This window comes from Anomaloglossus baeobatrachus, chromosome 12 (genome assembly GCF_048569485.1).
Source record: "Anomaloglossus baeobatrachus isolate aAnoBae1 chromosome 12, aAnoBae1.hap1, whole genome shotgun sequence".
Lineage (NCBI taxonomy): Eukaryota > Metazoa > Chordata > Amphibia > Anura > Aromobatidae > Anomaloglossus > Anomaloglossus baeobatrachus.
The window spans coordinates 139,360,580-139,382,963 of NC_134364.1; the positions used below are offsets into that span (position 1 = coordinate 139,360,580).

The 22,384-nt window shown below is 50.2% G+C and overlaps 1 protein-coding gene across 2 annotated transcripts in view; it reads right to left on the minus strand.

Moving 5' to 3' along the window:
- Positions 1-555: 555 nt before the first annotated feature.
- Positions 556-22,384, minus strand: part of TRIM46 (tripartite motif containing 46) — a 32,686-nt gene continuing 10,857 nt past the window's right edge. Inside the window, exons 4-10 of one of the 2 annotated variants that reach the window (XM_075331132.1) lie at positions 9,870-10,013; positions 8,825-8,920; positions 8,361-8,614; positions 6,334-6,455; positions 5,467-5,766; positions 2,635-2,932; positions 556-2,421 (exon numbers count right to left, since the gene is read on the minus strand). In XM_075331132.1, coding sequence (XP_075187247.1) covers positions 2,043-2,421; positions 2,635-2,932; positions 5,467-5,766; positions 6,334-6,455; positions 8,361-8,614; positions 8,825-8,920; positions 9,870-10,013 — 1,593 coding nt within the window. In that variant the 3' untranslated portion in view covers positions 556-2,042. The remainder of the gene's footprint in view (positions 2,422-2,634; positions 2,933-5,466; positions 5,767-6,333; positions 6,456-8,360; positions 8,615-8,824; positions 8,921-9,869; positions 10,014-22,384) is intronic. The other variant, XM_075331131.1, reaches the window with a different exon arrangement.

Sequence of the window (22,384 nt, forward strand, 5' to 3'; positions counted from 1 at the left end):
CTAATAGGGGGTCAAACAAACACAACCAGTGACCCCTGCAGAACCGGAACAGGAGGAGGCCGACATCTACAGAACATGACCCACTGTTTGTAATTCTTGGGCCCCTTCAGAGGGTGGGCCCCTAGGGGTCAATAACCAGAGGTGTTAGTATTAGTGGCTCCCGGGAATCCAGCACACAGTATTACTGGCCCCTGGGGCCGGACATCCTCTCCACAGATATTAGGTCTTGGTGGTCCAGGTGCTGGACGGTGCAGCCCCAGGTCACAGCCATCACCGGTGCGTACGAGGGCTGGATTTCGAGGTGCCCCTGGTACACAGGCTTGGCCCCAGGGAGGGACGGCTCTCGTCACGCTCCAGTTGGAAGGATTTACAGAAAATTGTGGGTAATTCCAGAGGTGAAATAACATTTCCTGGTGCCGGATTATCCCTCCTTATTGCACTGTCATCACCATAATCCCTGGAGCGCATGATCACACATCACACCCTGCAACAAGCAGAGCACGTTTATAATGCCAGGTGCCCGAAGCTCCAGACCTGTGCAGGAAATAACCAGGCTACTGCAGAACCTCTTTATTAAATATTGAGTGAATTTTGTGTCTCTCCACCATTCAGCGGGTGCGGCCTCTTCCCCACACCCAATCAGCGGGTCAACCATCTCCATCCCACACTTTTATTTGCTTGTGAAGGGGTTAACCGTTGAGATGGAGGTCCGATTAACCCCTTCACAAACAGGAGCATGCAGGGGCCCCGCTGACTATGTACATGCGTGTGATCATGCTTGTTCTGTGCGTGTCGTTCTCCAAGGTCCACCACGTGTAGAAAAAAGTAAGACAGGCGCTCAGCCTCCACAGAAAGAATAGTGCATAAAAAGTGGGGAGTGCTCGCGGACAGGAGGGTGCGGGGAAGACAGTGGGTCCAGCCCAAATGGAAGAAAAATGAAGAGACGAGAACACTGACCACAGAATTATCCAATCCAGACTGAGGTGTGCACCCTCGTTCTGCCACGTCCAGGCCCGGCTACATCCAGACTGAGGTGCGCACCCTCGTTCTGCCACGTCCAGGCCCGGCTGCATCCAGACTGAGGTTCACACCCTCGTTCTGCCATGTCCAGGCCGGGCTAGATCTAGACTGAGGTTCACACCCTCGTTCTGCCATGTCTAGGACCAGCTACATACAGACTGAGGTTCACACCCTCGTTCTGCCATGTCCAGGCCGGGCTAGATCTAGACTGAGGTTCACACCCTCGTTCTGCCATGTCCAGGCCGGGCTAGATCTAGACTGAGGTGCGCACCCTCGTTCTGCCATGTCTAGGCCCGGCTACATCCAGACTGAGGTGCGAACTCTCGTTCTGCCATGTCTAGGACCAGCTACATCCAGACTGAGGTGCGCACACTCGTTACACCATGTCCAGGCCCAGCTACATCCAGACTGAGGTGTGCACCCTCGTTCCGCCACGTCCAGGCCCTGCTACATCCAGACTGAGGTGCGCACCCTCGTTCTGCCACATCCAGGCACAGCTACATCCAGACTGAGGTGCGCACACTCGTTCTGCCATGTTCAGGCCCAGCTACATCCAGAATGAGATACACACCCTCGTTCTACACGTCCAGGCCCAGCTACATCCAGAATGAGGTGTACACCCTCGTTCTGCTACGTCCAGGCCCAGCTACATCCAGACTGAGGTGCGCACCCTCGTTCTGCCACGTCCAGGCCCGGCTACATCCAGATTGAGGTGCGCACCCTTGTTTTGCCACATCCAGGCCCAGCTACATCCAGAATGAGGTACACACCCTCGTTCTGCCACGTCCAGGCCCAGCTACATCCAGATTGAGGTGCGCACCCTTGTTCTGCCATGTTCAGGCCCAGCTACATCCAGAAAGAGGTGTACACCGTCGTTCTGCCACGTCCAGGCCCAGCTACATCAAGACTGAGGTGCGCACCCTTGTTTTGCCACGTCCAGGCAGAGCTACATCCAGGCTGAGGTGCGCACCCTCGTTCCACCATGTCCAGGCCCGGCTACATACACACTGAGGTGCGCACCTTCATTCTGCTTTGGTGAACCCTCCAATAGTCACTCTGCGCTCATGTTTGATGGACACCAGCTCCTGTAACTGAAGGGCACCTCCTCCAATAAAACAAAATGCAGGACACACGGGGCTGGAGCAGTCCACGCTGCCCTCCCACAGGCTGCGGTGTGAAACCGCATCAAAGAACCCTACACGGCCCTTCTCATAGTCCAGGCAGACACCTAGCCGTGGAGGCAGCGGAACTGTGCAGCCTGATGGGTCACGAGAAGTGGGAGTGGTGCCATGAGGTTGCAGGATTTTCCCCATTCCGATGGTCAGGAAACAGAAGGATGGAGAGGTGTCCATGGTCGCATCTTCTGCCCCTGAGTCATGGCCACTGTCCGGATCATACCTACTGGAGACAGAAGAGAGGGGGGTGAACACTGACCAATACCACCACACGAAAAACACACAGACGGCCCTCACCACAGGAAAACGACACACAGACAGACCCCATCACTGTCTGGGCATACAGAAGGTTCACCAGTACAGGCAGAATACACACAGCCAGCTCCCACCGTAAGCAGGACCATGACCCATGAGTTCCCTACCCCCAGACCTCTCTCACCTGGGACTGACCACATCCTGGGGCATCTGGAATAGCTCCTGCAGTTTACTCTCTTGCCCTATGCCCACTTTCACCACATAGGAGCTGGGGTCCACAGAACACTCCCAGTAGTATCGCCCCTGTGTAATGGCCACATCTCCGAGAACCAGCTCCATGGACACGTGACAGCTCGTCATTAACCGCTCTGCGGCAAAAAGCATGGGCACGCCGGGTACACTGCGCACTGCCCTGCGATCTTTACTGACCACCAGCCGATCCCGGGGAAATCCACAACTACTGTCCAGGAAAAAGTTCAGCACTGGAAAAAAAAAAAAGTACAATCAACATGGGATGAAGACAACACAGGACAATGATGACCCATCCATACACAAGACAATACGCCATCCGTACATGAGACAACAAAGAAGACATGCCATCCGTACACGAGACAACAAAGACGACACGCCATCCGTACATGAGACAACAAAGAAGACATGCCATCCGTACACAAGACAACAAAGACGACATGCCATCCGTACACGAGACAACAAAGACGACACGTCATCCACACACAAGACAACAAAGACGACACACCATCCGTACACGAGACAACAAAGACGACACACCATCCGTACACGAGACAACAAAGACGACATGCCATCCGTACACGAGACAACAAAGACGACACGCCATCCATACACGAGACAACAAAGACGACACGCCATCCGTACATGAGACAACAAAGACGACACGCCATCCATACACAAGACAACAAAGACGACACACCATCCGTACACGAGACAACAAAGACGACATGCCATCCATACACGAGACAACAAAGACGACACACCATCCGTACACGAAAGACGACATGCCATCCATACACAAGACAACAAAGACGACACACCATCCGTACACGAGACAACAAAGACGACATGCCATCCGTACACGAGACAACAAAGACGACATGCCATCCGTACACGAGACAACAAAGATGACACGCCATCCGTACATGATACAACAAAGATGACATGCCATCCATACACGAGACAACAAAGACGACATGCCATCCATACACGAGACAACAAAGACGACACGCCATCCGTACACGAGACAACAAAGACGACACGCCATCCATACACGAGACAACAAAGACGACACACCATCCATACACAAGACAACAAGGATGACACGCCATCCGTACACGAGACAACAAAGACGACACACCATCCATACACAAGACAACAAGGATGACACGCCATCCGTACACGAGACAACAAAGACGACACGCCATCCGTACACGAGACAACAAAGACGACACGCCATCCGTACACGAGACAACAAAGACGACACGCCATCCGTACACGAGACAACAAAGACGACACGCCATCCGTACACGAGACAACAAAGACGACACGCCATCCGTACACGAGACAACAAAGACGACACGCCATCCGTACACGAGACAACAAAGACGACACGCCATCCGTACACGAGACAACAAAGACGACACGCCATCCGTACACGAGACAACAAAGACGACATGCCATCCGTACACGAGACAACAAAGACGACACGCCATCCATACACGAGACAACAAAGATGACATGCCATCCATACACGAGACAACAAAGACGACACGCCATCCATACACGAGACAACAAAGACGACACGCCATCCGTACACGAGACAACAAAGACGACACGCCATCCGTACACGAGACAACAAAGACGACATGCCATCCGTACACGAGACAACAAAGACGACACGCCATCCATACACGAGACAACAAAGACGACACGCCATCCGTACACGAGACAACAAAGACGACACGCCATCCGTACACGAGACAACAAAGACGACACGCCATCCGTACACGAGACAACAAAGACGACACGCCATCCGTACACGAGACAACAAAGACGACACGCCATCCATACACGAGACAACAAAGACGACATGCCATCCGTACACGAGACAACAAAGACGACACGCCATCTGTACACGAGACAACAAAGACGACACGCCATCCGTACACGAGACAACAAAGACGACACACCATCCATACACAAGACAACAAAGACGACACGCCATCCGTACACGAGACAACAAAGACGACACGTCATCCGTACACGAGACAACAAAGATGACACGCCATCCGTACATGATACAACAAAGACGACACACTGTACGTACACAAGAAAACAAAGATGACACACCCTCCGTACACAACACAACAAAGAGAACACACCATCCGTACACGAGACAACAAAGATGACATGCCATCCTTACACGAGACAACAAAGACGACATGCCATTCATAAACAACAACAAAGATGACACGCCATCCGTACAATAGACAACAAAGACGACACACCAACCATATACAAGACAATACACCATCGATACAACAGACAACAAAAACGACACGCCATCAGTACATGACAACAAAGACGACATGCCATCCGTACACGACAACAAAGATGACACGAAATCCGAACAGGAGACAGCAAAGACGATACGCCATCTGTACACGGGACGACAACATACCCAAGATGATGATGACTCCAACACGCCACCCATACAAATAAGGATGATGACATGCCATCCATACACGAGACGACAATGACAACCCACCATCCGTACATGGAACAATGTGCAATCCCTGGTGCTGTACACAGACTCTGGCCGGCTAGGACTTTACCAGCCCAGCATGGTCAGCCATCAACTTTAGCGGCTCATTAACTAAGAATCACTAACACAGAAAGCAATGACGGCTCCTCCCTGTCATACAGATCCAGAGAGCGGCAGCACCAGTGGGGCAGTGATGAGACTCCACCGGGGGGCACATACCTGGCGCAGGCGGGGTGTGCAGGTAGATGTCCTCACTGTACTCCCCGTATCCCGCCTTGTTGTAGCCCCGCACCCGCAGCACATACACACTGGCGATATCTGGACCCTCCAGAACGGTGCTGAGGCTCCAAACCTCCTCCCGTCGCTGCCACAGCTTTAGGGTCTTGTGTTTAGGGTCGATCTTCCGATACTCTATGGTGTAGTGCCAAGCGGGGGCAGAGTCCTGCGGGAGGCGCCAGCTCAGGTAGATCTGGTCGTAGGCGTACGTCCGCTGCGTATCAATGACTGGTGCGTGTGGAGCTGCAGGAGAAGCGGGGACATTCAGAGATAGAGGGCTAAGGCAGGAGGAACAACAGGAGGGACGCAGGGAGCATTCCAGGCTAAGAGGGAAGAAAGACCCGAAAATTTAGATCAGAAAGCGAGCAGGAAGATGGAAGGATGAAGGAGGAGGATGGGAGTTATCCCCCGCATAAGACGGAGACTGGCAGCAGTAAGTGGGGAAGGTGAGGGCAGGAGGTTGGGGTGGTCACTTGCCTCTGCATCTCCAGGACTGGACATCACCCTGAGAGCCCTACAAACAGAGAGAGGGACATGTGGGTGTGAGGAGGGCCATGGACGGGCGGATGAGGGCCCTCCGGGAACTCGCCAGCTCCCCACTATCACCGGGGAGAACAGACATGGAGGCTCCGCGCTGTGACACCTTCAAATGAGTGGAAGTGAATGACAAAGCGTTAACATCCAGCACATGCGGCAGAACTGACCCTGCGCAGGCGACCCCCGGGCGCTGCTCCGGATTATCCCGCAGAGGTGGGGGGTGGTCATGGATGGAGATGACCCAGCAGACGCCACATCACCTGGGGCACTTACCTCTGACAAAGTTCAAGTCTGACATCAGCTTCAGCTCACGGCTCACGTCCAGTTTGATGGGTGGCAGAGGGGCGCAGGCTGCGGAGCGGAAACTCTGCACGGATTCTAGAGCTCGGGCGATCCTGGGGAGGAACAAGATTGTTACCGAGATGTTCTCTGTGCTACCCCCACACCCCTCTGTAACCCCTCTCTGCCCTGCTCTCCTCTAATCTCTCTACTTCCTTGCCCTCTGTAACCCCTCTCTATCACGTACTTCTCTATAATCCCGCTCTACCCTGTAATACCCTTGTGTTACACCCCCCCGTAACAACCTCTCGACCCCACCCTTCTCTGCAACCCCTCTCTACCCTGCTCTCCTCTGTAACTCCCCTGTGTTACCCCACCCCCCTCTGTAACCCCGCTCTACCCTGCTCTTCTCTGTATCTCCCCTGTGTTACCCTGTTACCCCACCCCTCTCTGTAAGCCCTCTCTACCCTGCTCTCCTCTGTAATTCCCCTGTGTTACCCCACCCCCTCTGTAACCCCTCTCTGCCCTGCTCTTCTCTGTATCTCCCGTTACACCACCCCCTCTGTAACCCCTCTCTACCCTGCTCTCCTCTGTAACTCCCCTGTGTTACCCTGTTACCCCACCCCCCTCTGTAACCCCTCTCTACTCTGCTCTCCTCTGTAACTCCCCTGTGTTACCCCACCCCCCTCTGTAACCCCTCTCTACCCTGCTCTTCTCTGTAACTCCCCTGTGTTACCCCACCCCCCTCTGTAACCCCTCTCTACCCTGCTCTTCTCTGTATCTCCCGTTACACCACCCCCTCTGTAACCCCTCTCTACCCTGCTCTCCTCTGTAACTCCCCTGTGTTACCCTGTTACCCCACCCCCCTCTGTAACCCCTCTCTACCCTGCTCTCCTCTGTAACTCCCCTGTGTTACCCCACCCCCCTCTGTAACCCCTCTCTACCCTGCTCTCCTCTGTAACTCCCCTGTGTTACCCCACCCCCCTCTGTAACCCCTCTCTACCCTGCTCTCCTCTAATCTCTCTACTTCCTTGCCCTCTGTAACCCCTCTCTATCACGTACTTCTCTATAATCCCGCTCTATCCTGTAATACCCTTGTGTTACACCCCCCGTAACAACCTCTCGACCCCACCCTTCTCTGCAACCCCTCTCTACCCTGCTCTCCTCTGTAACTCCCCTGTGTTACCCCACCCCTCTCTGCAACCCCTCTCTACCCTGCTCTCCTCTGTAACTCCCCTGTGTTACCCCACCCCCCTCTGTAACCCCTCTCTACCCTGCTCTTCTCTGTATCTCCCGTTACACCACCCCCTCTGCAACCCCTCTCTACCCTGCTCTCCTCTGTAACTCCCCTGTGTTACCCCACCCCCCTCTGTAACCCCTCTCTACCCTGCTCTTCTCTGTATCTCCCGTTACACCACCCCCTCTGTAACCCCTCTCTACCCTGCTCTCCTCTGTAACTCCCCTGTGTTACCCTGTTACCCCACCCCCCTCTGTAACCCCTCTCTACCCTGCTCTCCTCTGTAACTCCCCTGTGTTACCCCACCGCCCTCTGTAACCCCTCTCTACCCTGCTCTTCTCTGTATCTCCCGTTACACCACCCCCTCTGTAACCCCTCTCTACCCTGCTCTCCTCTGTAACTCCCCTGTGTTACCCTGTTACCCCACCCCCCTCTGTAACCCCTCTCTACCCTGCTCTCCTCTGTAACTCCCCTGTGTTACCCCACCCCCCTCTGTAACCCCTCTCTACCCTGCTCTTCTCTGTAACTCCCCTGTGTTACCCTGTTACCCCACCTCCCTCTGTAACCCCTCTCTACCCTGCTCTCCTCTGTAATTACCCTGTGTTACCCCACCCCCTCTGTAACCCCTCTCTACCCTGCTCTTCTCTGTATCTCCCGTTACACCATCCCCTCTGCAACCCCTCTCTAGCCCACCCCACCCCCTCTGTAACCCCTTACCCCACCCCCTCTGTAACCCCTCCCTACCCCACCCCCTCTGTGCTTCGCCCACCCCAGAGGTACCTACCGCTCATGTAGCTGCTTAGCTGCCAGGACAAAACACGGCTGCTCGGTCTCCTTCATCACCTCGTGGGCGTAGCTCACCAGGCCGGAGTTCTCCAGAAGGGACTGGCGTTCCCACACCTGAGCCTCCAGGATGCAGCGCCGCTCCCGCTGTCGCTCTGTGATGTCCCGCGTCAGTGCCGCCTGCTTCTCATCCAGGGCAGAGCGCAGGGCGCCCACCAGCTGCACCACCTCCTCCTGAGCTTTGGCTCCATGTAACTGCAGAGAGGATTCTGGGTTATTAGGGGGTAGAGTCAGTGGGTGATGAAAGGGTGGACCTTGAGGCCCAGAAATATCTGGAAGGAGGGCGAGTGAGAAGATGGAAGAAAGTAGATAAGCAAGAGGTGATGGGTGGGGTTATAGCAAGAGGGAGGGGCAGAGGCAGGAAAAGCTATGGAGGGACTGCAGGAAGGGTTGTGGGCCGCTCACCTCTGTCTGCTTCATACTGTCCTCCAGTTCATTGATCTGTCCCTGTACAAGATGCTGACTGCCCAGGATGTAGGCCAGAGTCTTACCGAGCTTATCCTGCAGCACAACATATGTATTATATACGCCCGTCACTAGGATACAAGAAAGTCTTCATGCCCCTGAAGACGCCAGGACAAGTAAATAATCCCACCCAGAAGAAACATTTCACAATGTAAAAAAGGGAGACCCTTTTAAAGGTCATCCATAATCTACAAAGTAAAGTGAAATTATTGAGGGGGGGAATAAGAAAACTACAATAACGTTGTTGCAAAAGTGTTCACACCCTCTTATACTTGTGGCTGTGCTCATGTTACACAGCATCAGTGCTCAGCTGCCATCAGTTACATCTGATTATCCCCAGTGTCGCTGTTCTAGTGGGATTTTTTGGGTCTGTAAACAGCTGAAAACACAGCAAAGGATCCCGATCTGGAAAGTTGTCAGGAAAAGAGAGAAACGCATTTCCACGGGATTAGATCTACCATGGATACTGTGAAAAGAAGGGGCGGAAAGCCGGGACAGTCGAGCCCAGACCTGAGGTTGAGGGAAATCTGCGGTGACCTGAAGAGGGACACAGGAGACCCCGCAGGCTGACAGAGGAGGAGCGGGGGGATAGACCGTGACCCAAAAAGACTGAACGTGCCAGAAATTCACAGAGGACAAAACCAAAGTATTAGTGTAAGGGTGTGTGGATTTATGCAACCATATTTCAGTTATTTACATTTTTTAAGAAAGGTAAAATGAAAGACATATTCCAGGTAACATTTAAGGAGGAAAAAGGTCTGAAATGTTTCTTCTGGGTAGGATTATTTCCATGACAACACCTGTGATTTCTTATAGGCATGGTATATTCATAACTATGGTTGTATCTCCCTCTACTGGTCATCTGTATAACACACTATACTAGACAGCAGAGGCGGGCAGAGACTGCCACCTGCCGGGCAGAGAGCGTCAGCACAGGACAATCCGAACAGACACCCCAGGATTATTAGCACATGGTGGTCCTCACCTTTAGAGCCTGGTAGGCACTGATGATGGGTGTGATCTTGTGTCCGCTGTGTGTCCGCCGCACCCGACAGATCTGACACACCAACCGCTGACAGGTCTTACAGTACAGCATCACCTCCTCTTTGTGGTCCGGACACATCAGACCCTGCAGAGAGGGAGAAATCAGGGTCTACACATGGGTCAGGGGCTCCCCATCAGTCAGGATCACACCGTCAGGGTCTCAGGATAGGGTCTCTCCATCATTCCTGGTCTCCCCAATCAGAGTCTCAATTTCTTCTTCGTCAATCATTTTCTCAGGGTTTCTCCATCAGTCAGGGTTTCTCCATCAGTCAGGGTTTCTCCATCAGTCAGGGTCTCCCCATCAGTCAGGGTCTCCCCATCAGTCAGGGTCTCCCCATCAGTCAAAGCCTCCCTCGTCAGTCAGGGTCTCCCCATCAGTCAGGGTCTCTCCATCAGTCAGGGTCTCCCCATCAGTCAGGGTCTCCCCATCAGTCAGGGTCTCTCCATCAGTCAGGGTCTCCCCATCAGTCAAAGCCTCCCTCGTCAGTCAGGGTCTCCCCATCAGTCAGGGTCTCCCCATCAGTCAAAGCCTCCCTCGTCAGTCAGGGTCTCCCCATCAGTCAGGGTCTCCCTATCAGTCAGGGTCTCCCCATCAGTCAGGGTCTCCCCATCAGTCAGGGTCTCCCTATCAGTCAGTCTCAAGGTCTCTCGTCAATCAGTTTCTCCCCATCATTCAAGGGGACCCTGAGACCCAATCAGTCAAGGTCTCCCCCGTAATTCTGTGTCAGGATCACACCAGTCAGGGTTTCCCTATCACTCATGGTCTCCATTTCCAGTCTTCCCAACTCAGCAGCATAAATAAGGCACATTATCACAAAATTAATAAATAGCCTGAAACTGAGGATTACACCCAGTATACAGGACAGGAGAAGTGGTACTGTGCAGTGTATATATACAGAATAATACAGATACTGAGGATTACACCCAGTATACAGGACAGGAGAAGTGGTACTGTGCAGTGTATATATACAGAATAATACAGATACTGAGGATTACACCCAGTATACAGGACATGAGAAGTGGTACTGTGCAGTGTATATATACAGAATAATACAGATACTGAGGATTACACACAGTATACAGGGCAGGAGAAGTGGTACTGTGCAGTGTATATATACAGAATAATACAGATACTGAGGATTACACCCAGTATACAGGACATGAGAAGTGGTACTGTGCAGTGTTATATACAGAATAATACAGATACTGAGGATTACACCCAGTATACAGGACAGGAGAAGTGGTACTGTGCAGTGTATATATACAGTATAATACATATACTGAGGATTACACCCAGTATACAGGACAGGAGAAGTGGTACTGTGCAGTGTATATATACAGAATAATACAGATACTGAGGATTACACCCAGTATACAGGACAGGAGAAATGGTACTGTGCAGTGTATATATACAGAATAATACAGATACTGAGGAATACACCCAGTATACAGGACAGGAGAAGTGGTACTGTGCAGTGTATATATACAGAATAATACAGATACTGAGGATTACACCCAGTATACAGGACAGGAGAAGTGGTACTGTGCAGTGTATATATACAGAATAATACAGATACTGAGGATTACACCCAGTATACAGGACAGGAGAAGTGGTACTGTGCAGTGTATATATACAGAATAATACAGACACTGAGGATTACACCCAGTATACAGGACAGGAGAAGTGGTACTGTGCAGTGTATATATACAGAATAATACAGATAGTGAGGATTACACCCAGTATACAGGACAGGAGAAGTGGTACTGTGCAGTGTATATATACAGGATAATACAGATATTGAGGATTACACCCAGTATACAGGACAGGAGAAGTGGTACTGTGCAGGGTATATATACAGGATAATACAGATACTGAGGATTACACCCAGTATACAGGACAGGAGAAGTGGTACTGTGCAGTGTATATATACAGAATAATACAGATACTGAGGATTACACCCAGTATACAGGACAGGAGAAGTGGTACTGTGCAGTGTATATATACATGATAATACAGATACTGAGGATTACACCCAGTATACAGGACAGGAGGAGTGGTACTGTGCAGTGTATATATACATGATAATACAGATACTGAGGATTACACCCAGTATACAGGACAGGAGAAGTGGCACTGTGCAGTTGTGGCGCTCTGGCCTAGCCAGGTCGTCACAGATAACACACAAACACCCCACCCCCACTAGACAGGGACACCAGCCAAACACAAAACCCTTGTTGCCTCCCTCCAGTGTCTGATGTCCACACCAGGTGGGGCGGAGCCAAGCGGTTGGCCCCACCCACCGAGGAGTTCACAGGCCTGGAGGCGGGAAAAGTGACAGTCGAGTTGAGGAGTTTAATCCAGGAGGTGGAAGTGAGAGGAGTAAACACTTGGGTGTCTGGGTTTGTGGCCCAGGCACTGACAGCAAGGTTGGCAGACGGTGGTGGCCGTCTGCAGGAGAGGTGAATCAACGCGGAACCGTAGGACCAGGGTCGGGCGACGGCCCGCCAGTACTGACCGGGGAGGGAAGTGAAGCCAGCACACACAGGCAGGGCCATCAGACCCCGACCAGGTTTGGAGCCGCCGACAATAGTCAGATCCGAATGTGACTGGAACCCCAGGGGTTTCTTAACAGCAAAAGTCCCGATTGAAGGCAACCGCCCACACCGTGAGGGTATACAGCTACCGCCTAAGGCTAGAGACCCAAGGGCCAGCGCCTGCGGGCAAACGGGCTCCTCCGGTACCCATACACCGGGGAGCAGACTACCATTGGGGATCCATAGTAGCCAAACAAGAACATCAAGGTGCAGGGAAAGACAGCCGCCATCACCTGTCCGGGGAGAGACACTGCAGCCGGCTGCGGGACCCGTCCATCCAGCCGTTTGGTTTACCGAGGACTTTGTGCATCTCTTACTGAGTGAGTACATCCATGCTATCCGGCACCGCGCCGCGCTGTCCCTGCAACCCTGCACCTCACCAACCCTGCCTCCCCGTCACATCATCGGGCCCCTGGACCACCGACCCCTACCCACGGAGGGGGAAAACAACATCCCAGCTGCTCCCTACCATCGCTCCCGGGATCCCCGTCACCAGCAGCGGTGGTGCCCATCTTCACCACGACCCGTGGGTGGCGTCACGGACTAAATCCCCAAACAAACCACCCCTTTCACTCACGGGCGAGGAGCGCCGCTCGAGTCCCCAGATCCGGCCCACCGCTCGAGCCACCGAGCAGCCGCAGCAGCGCCGGACCCGAGCGTTAGCGAGAGCGCAGCAGCGGCGACGTCCTCCCCGCCCGCGACAACTTGGCGTCACGAACAGGATTGAACCCATCTACTTACCAGTAGAAGTGCGCCTTGTGATCTCCGCCGGCGGTGTCCGGCCGAAAATTTTGAAGCGCCACCATCTTGGCGCGAAAATCTCCCGCTCGAGCGTCTTCTCCGAGCAGGGAAGGCGCGAAAGTGAAGCCCCGCCCCCAACAAACGGAAGTGCTGAAGAGAACCGAGGGGGAAATGGGAAAAAGATGTCTGCGCCCGACGGAGCTGTCGGAGGAGTGGCGTCGCAGCCGCGGCGGCATGTAACTAGCGCTGAGGAGTGCAGGGACACCAGGACTCTGCCGAAACACGTTCCTGGACGCCAACGTGGAAGGATGTGTCGGAAGATCCAGGCCCAGGCTGATTCCCTGATGGAACGGTGGATGGCCGAGGTGGAGGAACCGACTGCGGATGTGCGAGCACGCAAAGTGGAAGCAACCGTGGAGGAGCAGGTAAGCGACCCACGCCCCTATGTCCCCCAGGGACCAGCCACCGCGGCTAAGGGACCCGGTCTGCTGCCCTTGCCCTCTATATCACCTCCCCCGCCGCCCGTACCGGTTGCCGCTGCTCCCCTGCTCGGTCCGCTGCTACCAACACCGGCAGCGGAGTCCGTTCTACCAGCCTGCAAAGACCCGCCTGCAGAAGACGAGAGCAGTCAGCCTGTCATCGCTCCGACACCCGTACCAGCCCCACGTCGCGCCTGCGTCCAGACTTGGATGCACCAGCGATCCCAGAGGAAGCCGCGCACCAGATGACAACGGCCCCGGCAGTCTGCCCGGCCAAGATGGAGGTGACTGTCGACCGGAAGCCAGCCCAGCGGGTAAAGCTGGACACTCCCAGAATCCAGGCCTCGGCTGAGGCGTTGCGGGGTTGCCGCTGCAAGGCAGCCGAGCAGGCCACGACACAGCGGGGTTCCCCAGTGCAGAAGGTGCCGGTCGTAGCCGGCATGGGGGAGCTCCGGCTGGGCCCGACCCCCGCACAGAGCGAGACGGAGCGGGCAGACGCCCCATACTTGGAGCGGCAGCAGCGCCAGCTAGGCCGGGAGATCGCTGCCCGAAAAAGGTGTAAGGCGGATGTGTATGCCCGCATGTATGTGGAGAAAGATCACCTGCAGCGAGCTACCATCGGGGTCCAGAGCAGTGCACCATGTGAAGGTGGCACTGGAGCCCCACGGTTGAGAATGGACTGTTGAGTAAGGCAGCGGTCCACCGTTGCAAGCAGTTGTTCCCCGTTGGGACCCTCAGCAGTTTAAATGAATGACATTAATCAACCGTGATCTTCATCTGATTGTCTACCTGATTATCCCGGCCGTTGCCGGCAAGTTGTCCCCGGAGGGACTCTAAGTGTTTACAACCAGCATGAGAGACTACTCATGGACATGGCAGAGAACTGGCAGGCCACCCACGAACTTGTGGGCTTGTAAATAAGTTGAGGGTTGATTTATTTTGTAAATAAGTTGAGGGTTGACGGCCCGCCGGTACTGACCGGGGAGGGAAGTGAAGCCAGCACACACAGGCAGGGCCATCGGACCCCGACCAGGCTTGGAGCCGCCGACAATAGTCAGATCCGAATGTGACTGGAACCCCAGGGGTTTCTTAACAGCAAAAGTCCCGATTGAAGGCAACCGCCCACACCGTGAGGGTATACACTACCGCCTAAGGCTAGAGACCCAAGGGCCAGCGCCTGCGGGCAAACGAGCTCCTCCGGTACCCATACACCGGGGAGCGGACTACCGTTGGGGATCCATAGTAGTCAAACGAGAACATCAAGGTGCAGGGAAAGACAGACCCGTCCATCCAGCCATTTGGTTTACCGAGGACTTTGTGCATCTCTCGCTGTCCCTGCAACCCTGCACCTCACGAACCCTGCCTCCCCGTCACATCACCGGGCCCCGGGACCACCGACCCCTACCCACGGAGGGGGAAAACAACATCCCAGCTGCTCCCTACCATCGCTCCTGGGATCCCCGTCACCAGCAGCGGTGGTGCCCATCTTCACCACGACCCGTGGGTGGCGTCACGGACTAAATCCCCCAAACCAACCACCCCTTTCACTCACGGGCAAGGAGCGCCGCTCGAGTCCCCGGATCCGGCCCACCGCTCGAGCCACCGAGCAGCCGCAGCAGCGCCGGACCCGAGCGTTAGCGAGAGCGCAGCAGCAGCGGCGTCCTCCCCGCCCGCGACACAGTGTATATATACAGAATAATACAGATACTGAGGATTACACCCAGTATACAGGACAGGAGAAGTGGTACTGTGCACTGTATATATACAGAATAATACAGATACTGAGGATTACACCCAGTATACAGGACAGGAGGAGTGGTACTGTGCAGTGTATATATACAGAATAATACAGATACTGAAGATTACACCCAGTACACAGGACAGGAGAAGTGGTACTGTGCAGTGTATATATACAGAATAATACAGATACTGAGGATTACACCCAGTATACAGGACAGGAGAAGTGGTACTGTGCAGTGTATATATACAGAATAATATACATACTGAGGATTACACCCAGTATACAGGACAGGAGACGTGGTACTGTGCAGTGTATATATACAGAATAATACAGAGACTGAGGATTACACCCAGTATAGAGGACAGGAGAAGTGGAACTGTGCAGTGTATATATACAGTATAATACAGATACTGAAGATTACACCCAGTATACAGGACAGGAGAAGTGGTACTGTGCAGTGTATATATACAGAATAATACAGATACTGAGGATTACACACAGTATACAGGACAGGAGAAGTGGTACTGTGCAGTGTATATATACAGGATAATACAGATACTGAGGATTACACCCAGTATACAGGACAGGAGAAGTGGTACTGTGCAGTGTATATATACAGAATAATACAGATACTGAGGATTACACCCAGTATACAGGACAGGAGAAGTGGTATTGTGCAGTGTATATATACAGGATAATACAGACACTGAGGATTACACCCAGTATACAGGACAGGAGAAGTGGTACTGTGCAGTGTATATACAGTTAGGTCCAGAAATCTTTGGACAGTGACACAATTTTGGCGAGTTGGGCTCTGCATGCCACCACATTGGATTTGAAATGAAACCTCTACAACAGAATTCAAGTGCAGATTGTAACGTTTAATTTGAAGGTTTGAACAAAAATATCTGATAGAAATTGTAGGAATTGTCACATTTCTTTACAAACACTCCACATTTTAGGAGGTCAAAAGTAATTGGACAAATAAACCAAACCCAAACAAAATATTTTTATTTTCAATATTTTGTTGCGAATCCTTTGGAGGCAATCACTGCCTTAAGTCTGGAACCCATGGACATCACCAAACGCTGGGTTTCCTCCTTCTTAATGCTTTGCCAGGCCTTTACAGCCGCAGCCTTCAGGTCTTGCTTGTTTGTGGGTCTTTCCGTCTTAAGTCTGGATTTGAGCAAGTGAAATGCATGCTCAATTGGGTTAAGATCTGGTGATTGACTTGGCCATTGCAGAATGTTCCACTTTTTTGCACTCATGAACTCCTGGGTAGCTTTGGCTGTATGCTTGGGGTCATTGTCCATCTGTACTATGAAGCGCCGTCCGATCAACTTTGCGGCATTTGGCTGAATCTGGGCTGAAAGTATATCCCGGTACACTTCAGAATTCATCCGGCTACTCTTGTCTGCTGTTATGTCATCAATAAACACAAGTGACCCAGTGCCATTGAAAGCCATGCATGCCCATGCCATCACGTTGCCTCCACCATGTTTTACAGAGGATGTGGTGTGCCTTGGATCATGTGCCGTTCCCTTTCTTCTCCACACTTTTTTCTTCCCATCATTCTGGTACAGGTTGATCTTTGTCTCATCTGTCCATAGAATACTTTTCCAGAACTGAGCTGGCTTCATGAGGTGTTTTTCAGCAAATGTAACTCTGGCCTGTCTATTTTTGGAATTGATGAATGGTTTGCATCTAGATGTGAACCCTTTGTATTTACTTTCATGGAGTCTTCTCTTTACTGTTGACTTAGAGACAGATACACCTACTTCACTGAGAGTGTTCTGGACTTCAGTTGATGTTGTGAACGGGTTCTTCTTCACCAAAGAAAGTATGCGGCGATCATCCATCACTGTTGTCATCCGTGGACGCCCAGGCCTTTTTGAGTTCCCAAGCTCACCAGTCAATTCCTTTTTTCTCAGAATGTACCCGACTGTTGATTTTGCTACTCCAAGCATGTCTGCTATCTCTCTGATGGATTTTTTCTTTTCTTTCAGCCTCAGCATGTTCTGCTTCACCTCAATTGAGAGTTCCTTAGACCGCATGTTGTCTGGTCACAGCAACAGCTTACAAATGCAAAACCACACACCTGTAATCAACCCCAGACCTTTTAACTACTTCATTGATTACAGGTTAACGAGGGAGGCGCCTTCAGAGTTAATTGCAGCCCTTAGAGTCCCTTGTCCAATTACTTTTGGTCCCTTGAAAAAGAGGAGGCTATGCATTACAGAGCTATGATTCCTAAACCCTTTCTCCGATTTGGATGTGAAAACTCTCATATTGCAGCTGGGAGTGTGCACTTTCAGCCCATATTATATATAGAATTGTATTTCTGAACATGTTTTTGTAAACAGCTAAAATAACAAAACTTGTGTCACTGTCCAAATATTTCTGGCCCTGACTGTATATGTATGTATATATATATATATATATATATATATATATATATATATATATATATATATATATATGATAATACAGATACTGAAGATTACACCCAGTATACAGGACAGGAGAAGTGGTACTGTGCAGTATATATATACAGAATAATACAGAAACTGAGGATTACACCCAGTATACAAGACAGGAGAAGTGGTACTGTGCAGTGTATATATACAGGATAATACAGATAATGAGGATTACACCCAGTATACAGGACAGGAGAAGTGGTACTGTGCAGTGTATATATACAGGATAATACAGATAATGAGGATTACACCCAGTATACAGGACAGGAGAAGTGGTACTGTGCAGTGTATATATACAGAATAATACAGATACTGAGGATTACACCCAGTATACAGGACAGGAGAAGTGGTACTGTGCAGTGTATATATACAGAATAATACAGATACTGAGGATTACACCCAGTATACAGGACAGGAGAAGTGGTACTGTGCAGTGTATATATACAGAATAATACACATACTGAGGATTACACCCAGTATACAGGACAGGAGAAGTGGTACTGTGCAGTGTATATATACAGGATAATACAGATACTGAGGATTACACCCAGTATACAGGACAGGAGAAGTGGTACTGTGCAGTGTATATATACAGAATAATACACATACTGAGGATTACACCCAGTATACAGGACAGGAGAAGTGGTACTGTGCAGTGTATATATACAGAATAATACTGATACTGAGGATTACACCCAGTATACAGGACAGGAGAAGTGGTACTGTGCAGTGTATATATACAGAATAATACAGAAACTGAGGATTACACCCAGTATACAAGACAGGAGAAGTGGTACTGTGCAGTGTATATATACAGGATAATACAGATAATGAGGATTACACCCAGTATACAGGACAGGAGAAGTGGTACTGTGCAGTGTATATATACAGAATAATACAGATACTGAGGATTACACCCAGTATACAGGACAGGAGAAGTGGTACTGTGCAGTGTATATATACAGAATAATACACATACTGAGGATTACACCCAGTATACAGGACAGGAGAAGTGGTACTGTGCAGTGTATATATACAGGATAATACAGATACTGAGGATTACACGCAGTATACAGGACAGGAGAAGTGGTACTGTGCAGTGTATATATACAGAATAATACACATACTGAGGATTACACCCAGTATACAGGACAGGAGAAGTGGTACTGTGCAGTGTATATATACAGAATAATACAAACACTGAGGATTACACCCAGTATACAGGGCAGGAGAAGTGGTACTGTGCAGTGTATATATACAGAATAATACTGATACTGAGGATTACACCCAGTATACAGGACAGGAGAAGTGGTACTGTGCAGTGTATATATACAGAATAATACACATACTGAGGATTACACCCAGTATACAGGACAGGAGAAGTGGTACTGTGCAGTGTATATATACAGGATAATACAGATACTGAGGATTACACCCAGTATACAGGACAGGAGAAGTGGTACTGTGCAGTGTATATATACAGAATAATACAAACACTGAGGATTACACCCAGTATACAGGACAGGAGAAGTGGTACTGTGCAGTGTATATATACAGAATAATACTGATACTGAGGATTACACCCAGTATACAGGACAGGAGAAGTGGTACTGTGCAGTGTATATATACAGAATAATACAGATACTGAGGATTACACCCAGTATACAGGACAGGAGAAGTGGTACTGTGCAGTGTATATATACATGATAATACAGATACTGAGGATTACACCCAGTATACAGGACAGGAGAAGTGGTACTGTGCAGTGTATATATACAGAATAATACAGATACTGAGGATTACACCCAGTATACAGGACAGGAGAAGTGGTACTGTGCAGTGTATATATACAGAATAATACAGATACTGAGGATTACACCCAGTATACAGGACAGGAGAAGTGGTACTGTGCAGTGTATATATACATGATAATACAGATACTGAGGATTACACCCAGTATACAGGACAGGAGAAGTGGTACTGTGCAGTGTATATATACATGATAATACAGATACTGAGGATTACACCCAGTATACAGGACAGGAGAAGTGGTACTGTGCAGTGTATATATACAGAATAATACAGATACTGAGGATTACACCCAGTATACAGGACAGGAGAAGTGGTACTGTGCAGTGTATATATACATGATAATACAGATACTGAGGATTACACCCAGTATACAGGACAGGAGAAGTGGTACTGTGCAGTGTATATATACAGAATAATACAGATACTGAGGATTACACCCAGTATACAGGACAGGAGAAGTGGTACTGTGCAGTGTATATATACAGAATAATACAGACACTGAGGATTACACCCAGTATACAGGACAGGAGAAGTGGTACTGTGCAGTGTATATATACAGGATAATACAGATAATGAGGATTACACCCAGTATACAGGACAGGAGAAGTGGAACTGTGCAGTGTATATATACAGAATAATAATGATACTGAGGATTACACCCAGTATACAGGACAGGAAAAGTGGTACTGTGCAGTGTATATATACACAGAATAATACAGATACTGAGGATTACACCCAGTATACAGGACAGGAGAAGTGGTAATGTACAGTGTATATACAGTATAATACAGATACTGAGGATTACACCCAGTATACAGGACAGGAGAAGTGGTACTGTGCAGTGTATATATACAGAATAATACAGATACTGAGGATTACACCCAGTATACAGGACAAGTGGTACTCTGCAGTGTATATAAACAGAATAATACAGATACTGAGGATTACACCCAGTATACAGGACAGGAGAAGTGGTACTGTGCAGTGTATATATACAGGATAATACAGATAATGAGGATTACACCCAGTATACAGGACAGGAGAAGTGGAACTGTGCAGTGTATATATACAGAATAATAATGATACTGAGGATTACACCCAGTATACAGGACAGGAGAAGTGGTACTGTGCAGTGTATATATACAGAATAATAATGATACTGAGGATTACACCCAGTATACAGGACAGGAGAAGTGAGAATTACCCATCACTTAGGGTCTCAAGGTCAGCATCAGTCAGGGTCTCAGCGTCACATCAGTCAGGGTGTCCCCCATAAGTATCCACCAGGAGAAACAGCCATTAGCCAACAAGGTGAAATAGCAAATGCAGAAGCAGGATGGAACAGGTTCCCCATAATGAAGGTGGGGGCAACAAAGGTGCAGATAACCGATGAGACCACCACTGTCAGTCTAGCATATCATGGAGGGGGCGGTCAATGGTACACAGATGAGGTTTTCATAGGGCGCTAGTCACACGGGTACGTGTGATGCACAGTGTCTGGCTTACAGCCTATTGATGACGCCCATACTACCTGTCACTGGTATGATTGATATGTCTCCTGTGAATGCCGGCAGAGCGCAGATACTCACACAGCAGCATTTCTGCTGATCAGGAGAAGTGATCGCTGTGTGCAGGTATAAAGTCCCCTAGGGGGACTAAAAAGAAAAAAACTTAAACATTTCAAATCACCCCCTTTTTGCCCCACTAAAAATACTAATACTAATACTAATAATAATAATAATATACACACATATTTGTTATTGCCACATTCAGTAATGCCCGATGTATCAAATCAATTCGTCTGATCGATACACGGCGTAACAAGAATAAATAATAATAATAATAATAATAATAATAATAAAAAATTACAACACCAGAATTGCTTTTATTTTGGGTCACCGCAACATTGCATTAAAATGCAATAAGAGTCAGTCAGTCAGAGTCTCTCTCGTCAGTCAGGCTCAGGGTCACACCTTCAGTCAGAGTCTTCCTCGTCAGTCAGTCTCAGGGTCACACCTTCAGTCAGAGTATCTCTTGTCAGTCAGTCTCAGGGTCACACCTTCAGTCAGAGTCTTCCTCGTCAGTCAGGCTCAGGGTCACACCTTCAGTCAGAGTCTCCCTCGTCAGTCAGGCTCAGGGTCACACCTTCAGTCAGAGTCTTCCTCGTCAGTCAGGCTCAGGGTCACACCTTCAGTCAGAGTCTTCCTCGTCAGTCAGTCTCAGGGTCACACCTTCAGTCAGAGTCTCCCTCGTCAGTCAGTCTCAGGGTCACACCTTCAGTCAGAGTCTTCCTCGTCAGTCAGTCTCAGGGTCACACCTTCAGTCAGAGTCTCCCTCGTCAGTCAGTCTCAGGGTCACACCTTCAGTCAGAGTCTTCCTCGTCAGTCAGTCTCAGGGTCACACCTTCAGTCAGAGTATCTCTTGTCAGTCTGTTTCAGGATCACACCTTCAGTCAGAGTCTCCCTCGTCAGTCAGTCTCAGGGTAACACCTTCAGTCAGAGTCTCCCTCGTCAGTCAGGCTCAGGGTCACACCTTCAGAGTCTCTCTCATCGGTCAGAGTCTTCCTCGTCAGTCAGGCTCAGGGTCACACCTTCAGTCAGAGTCTTCCTCG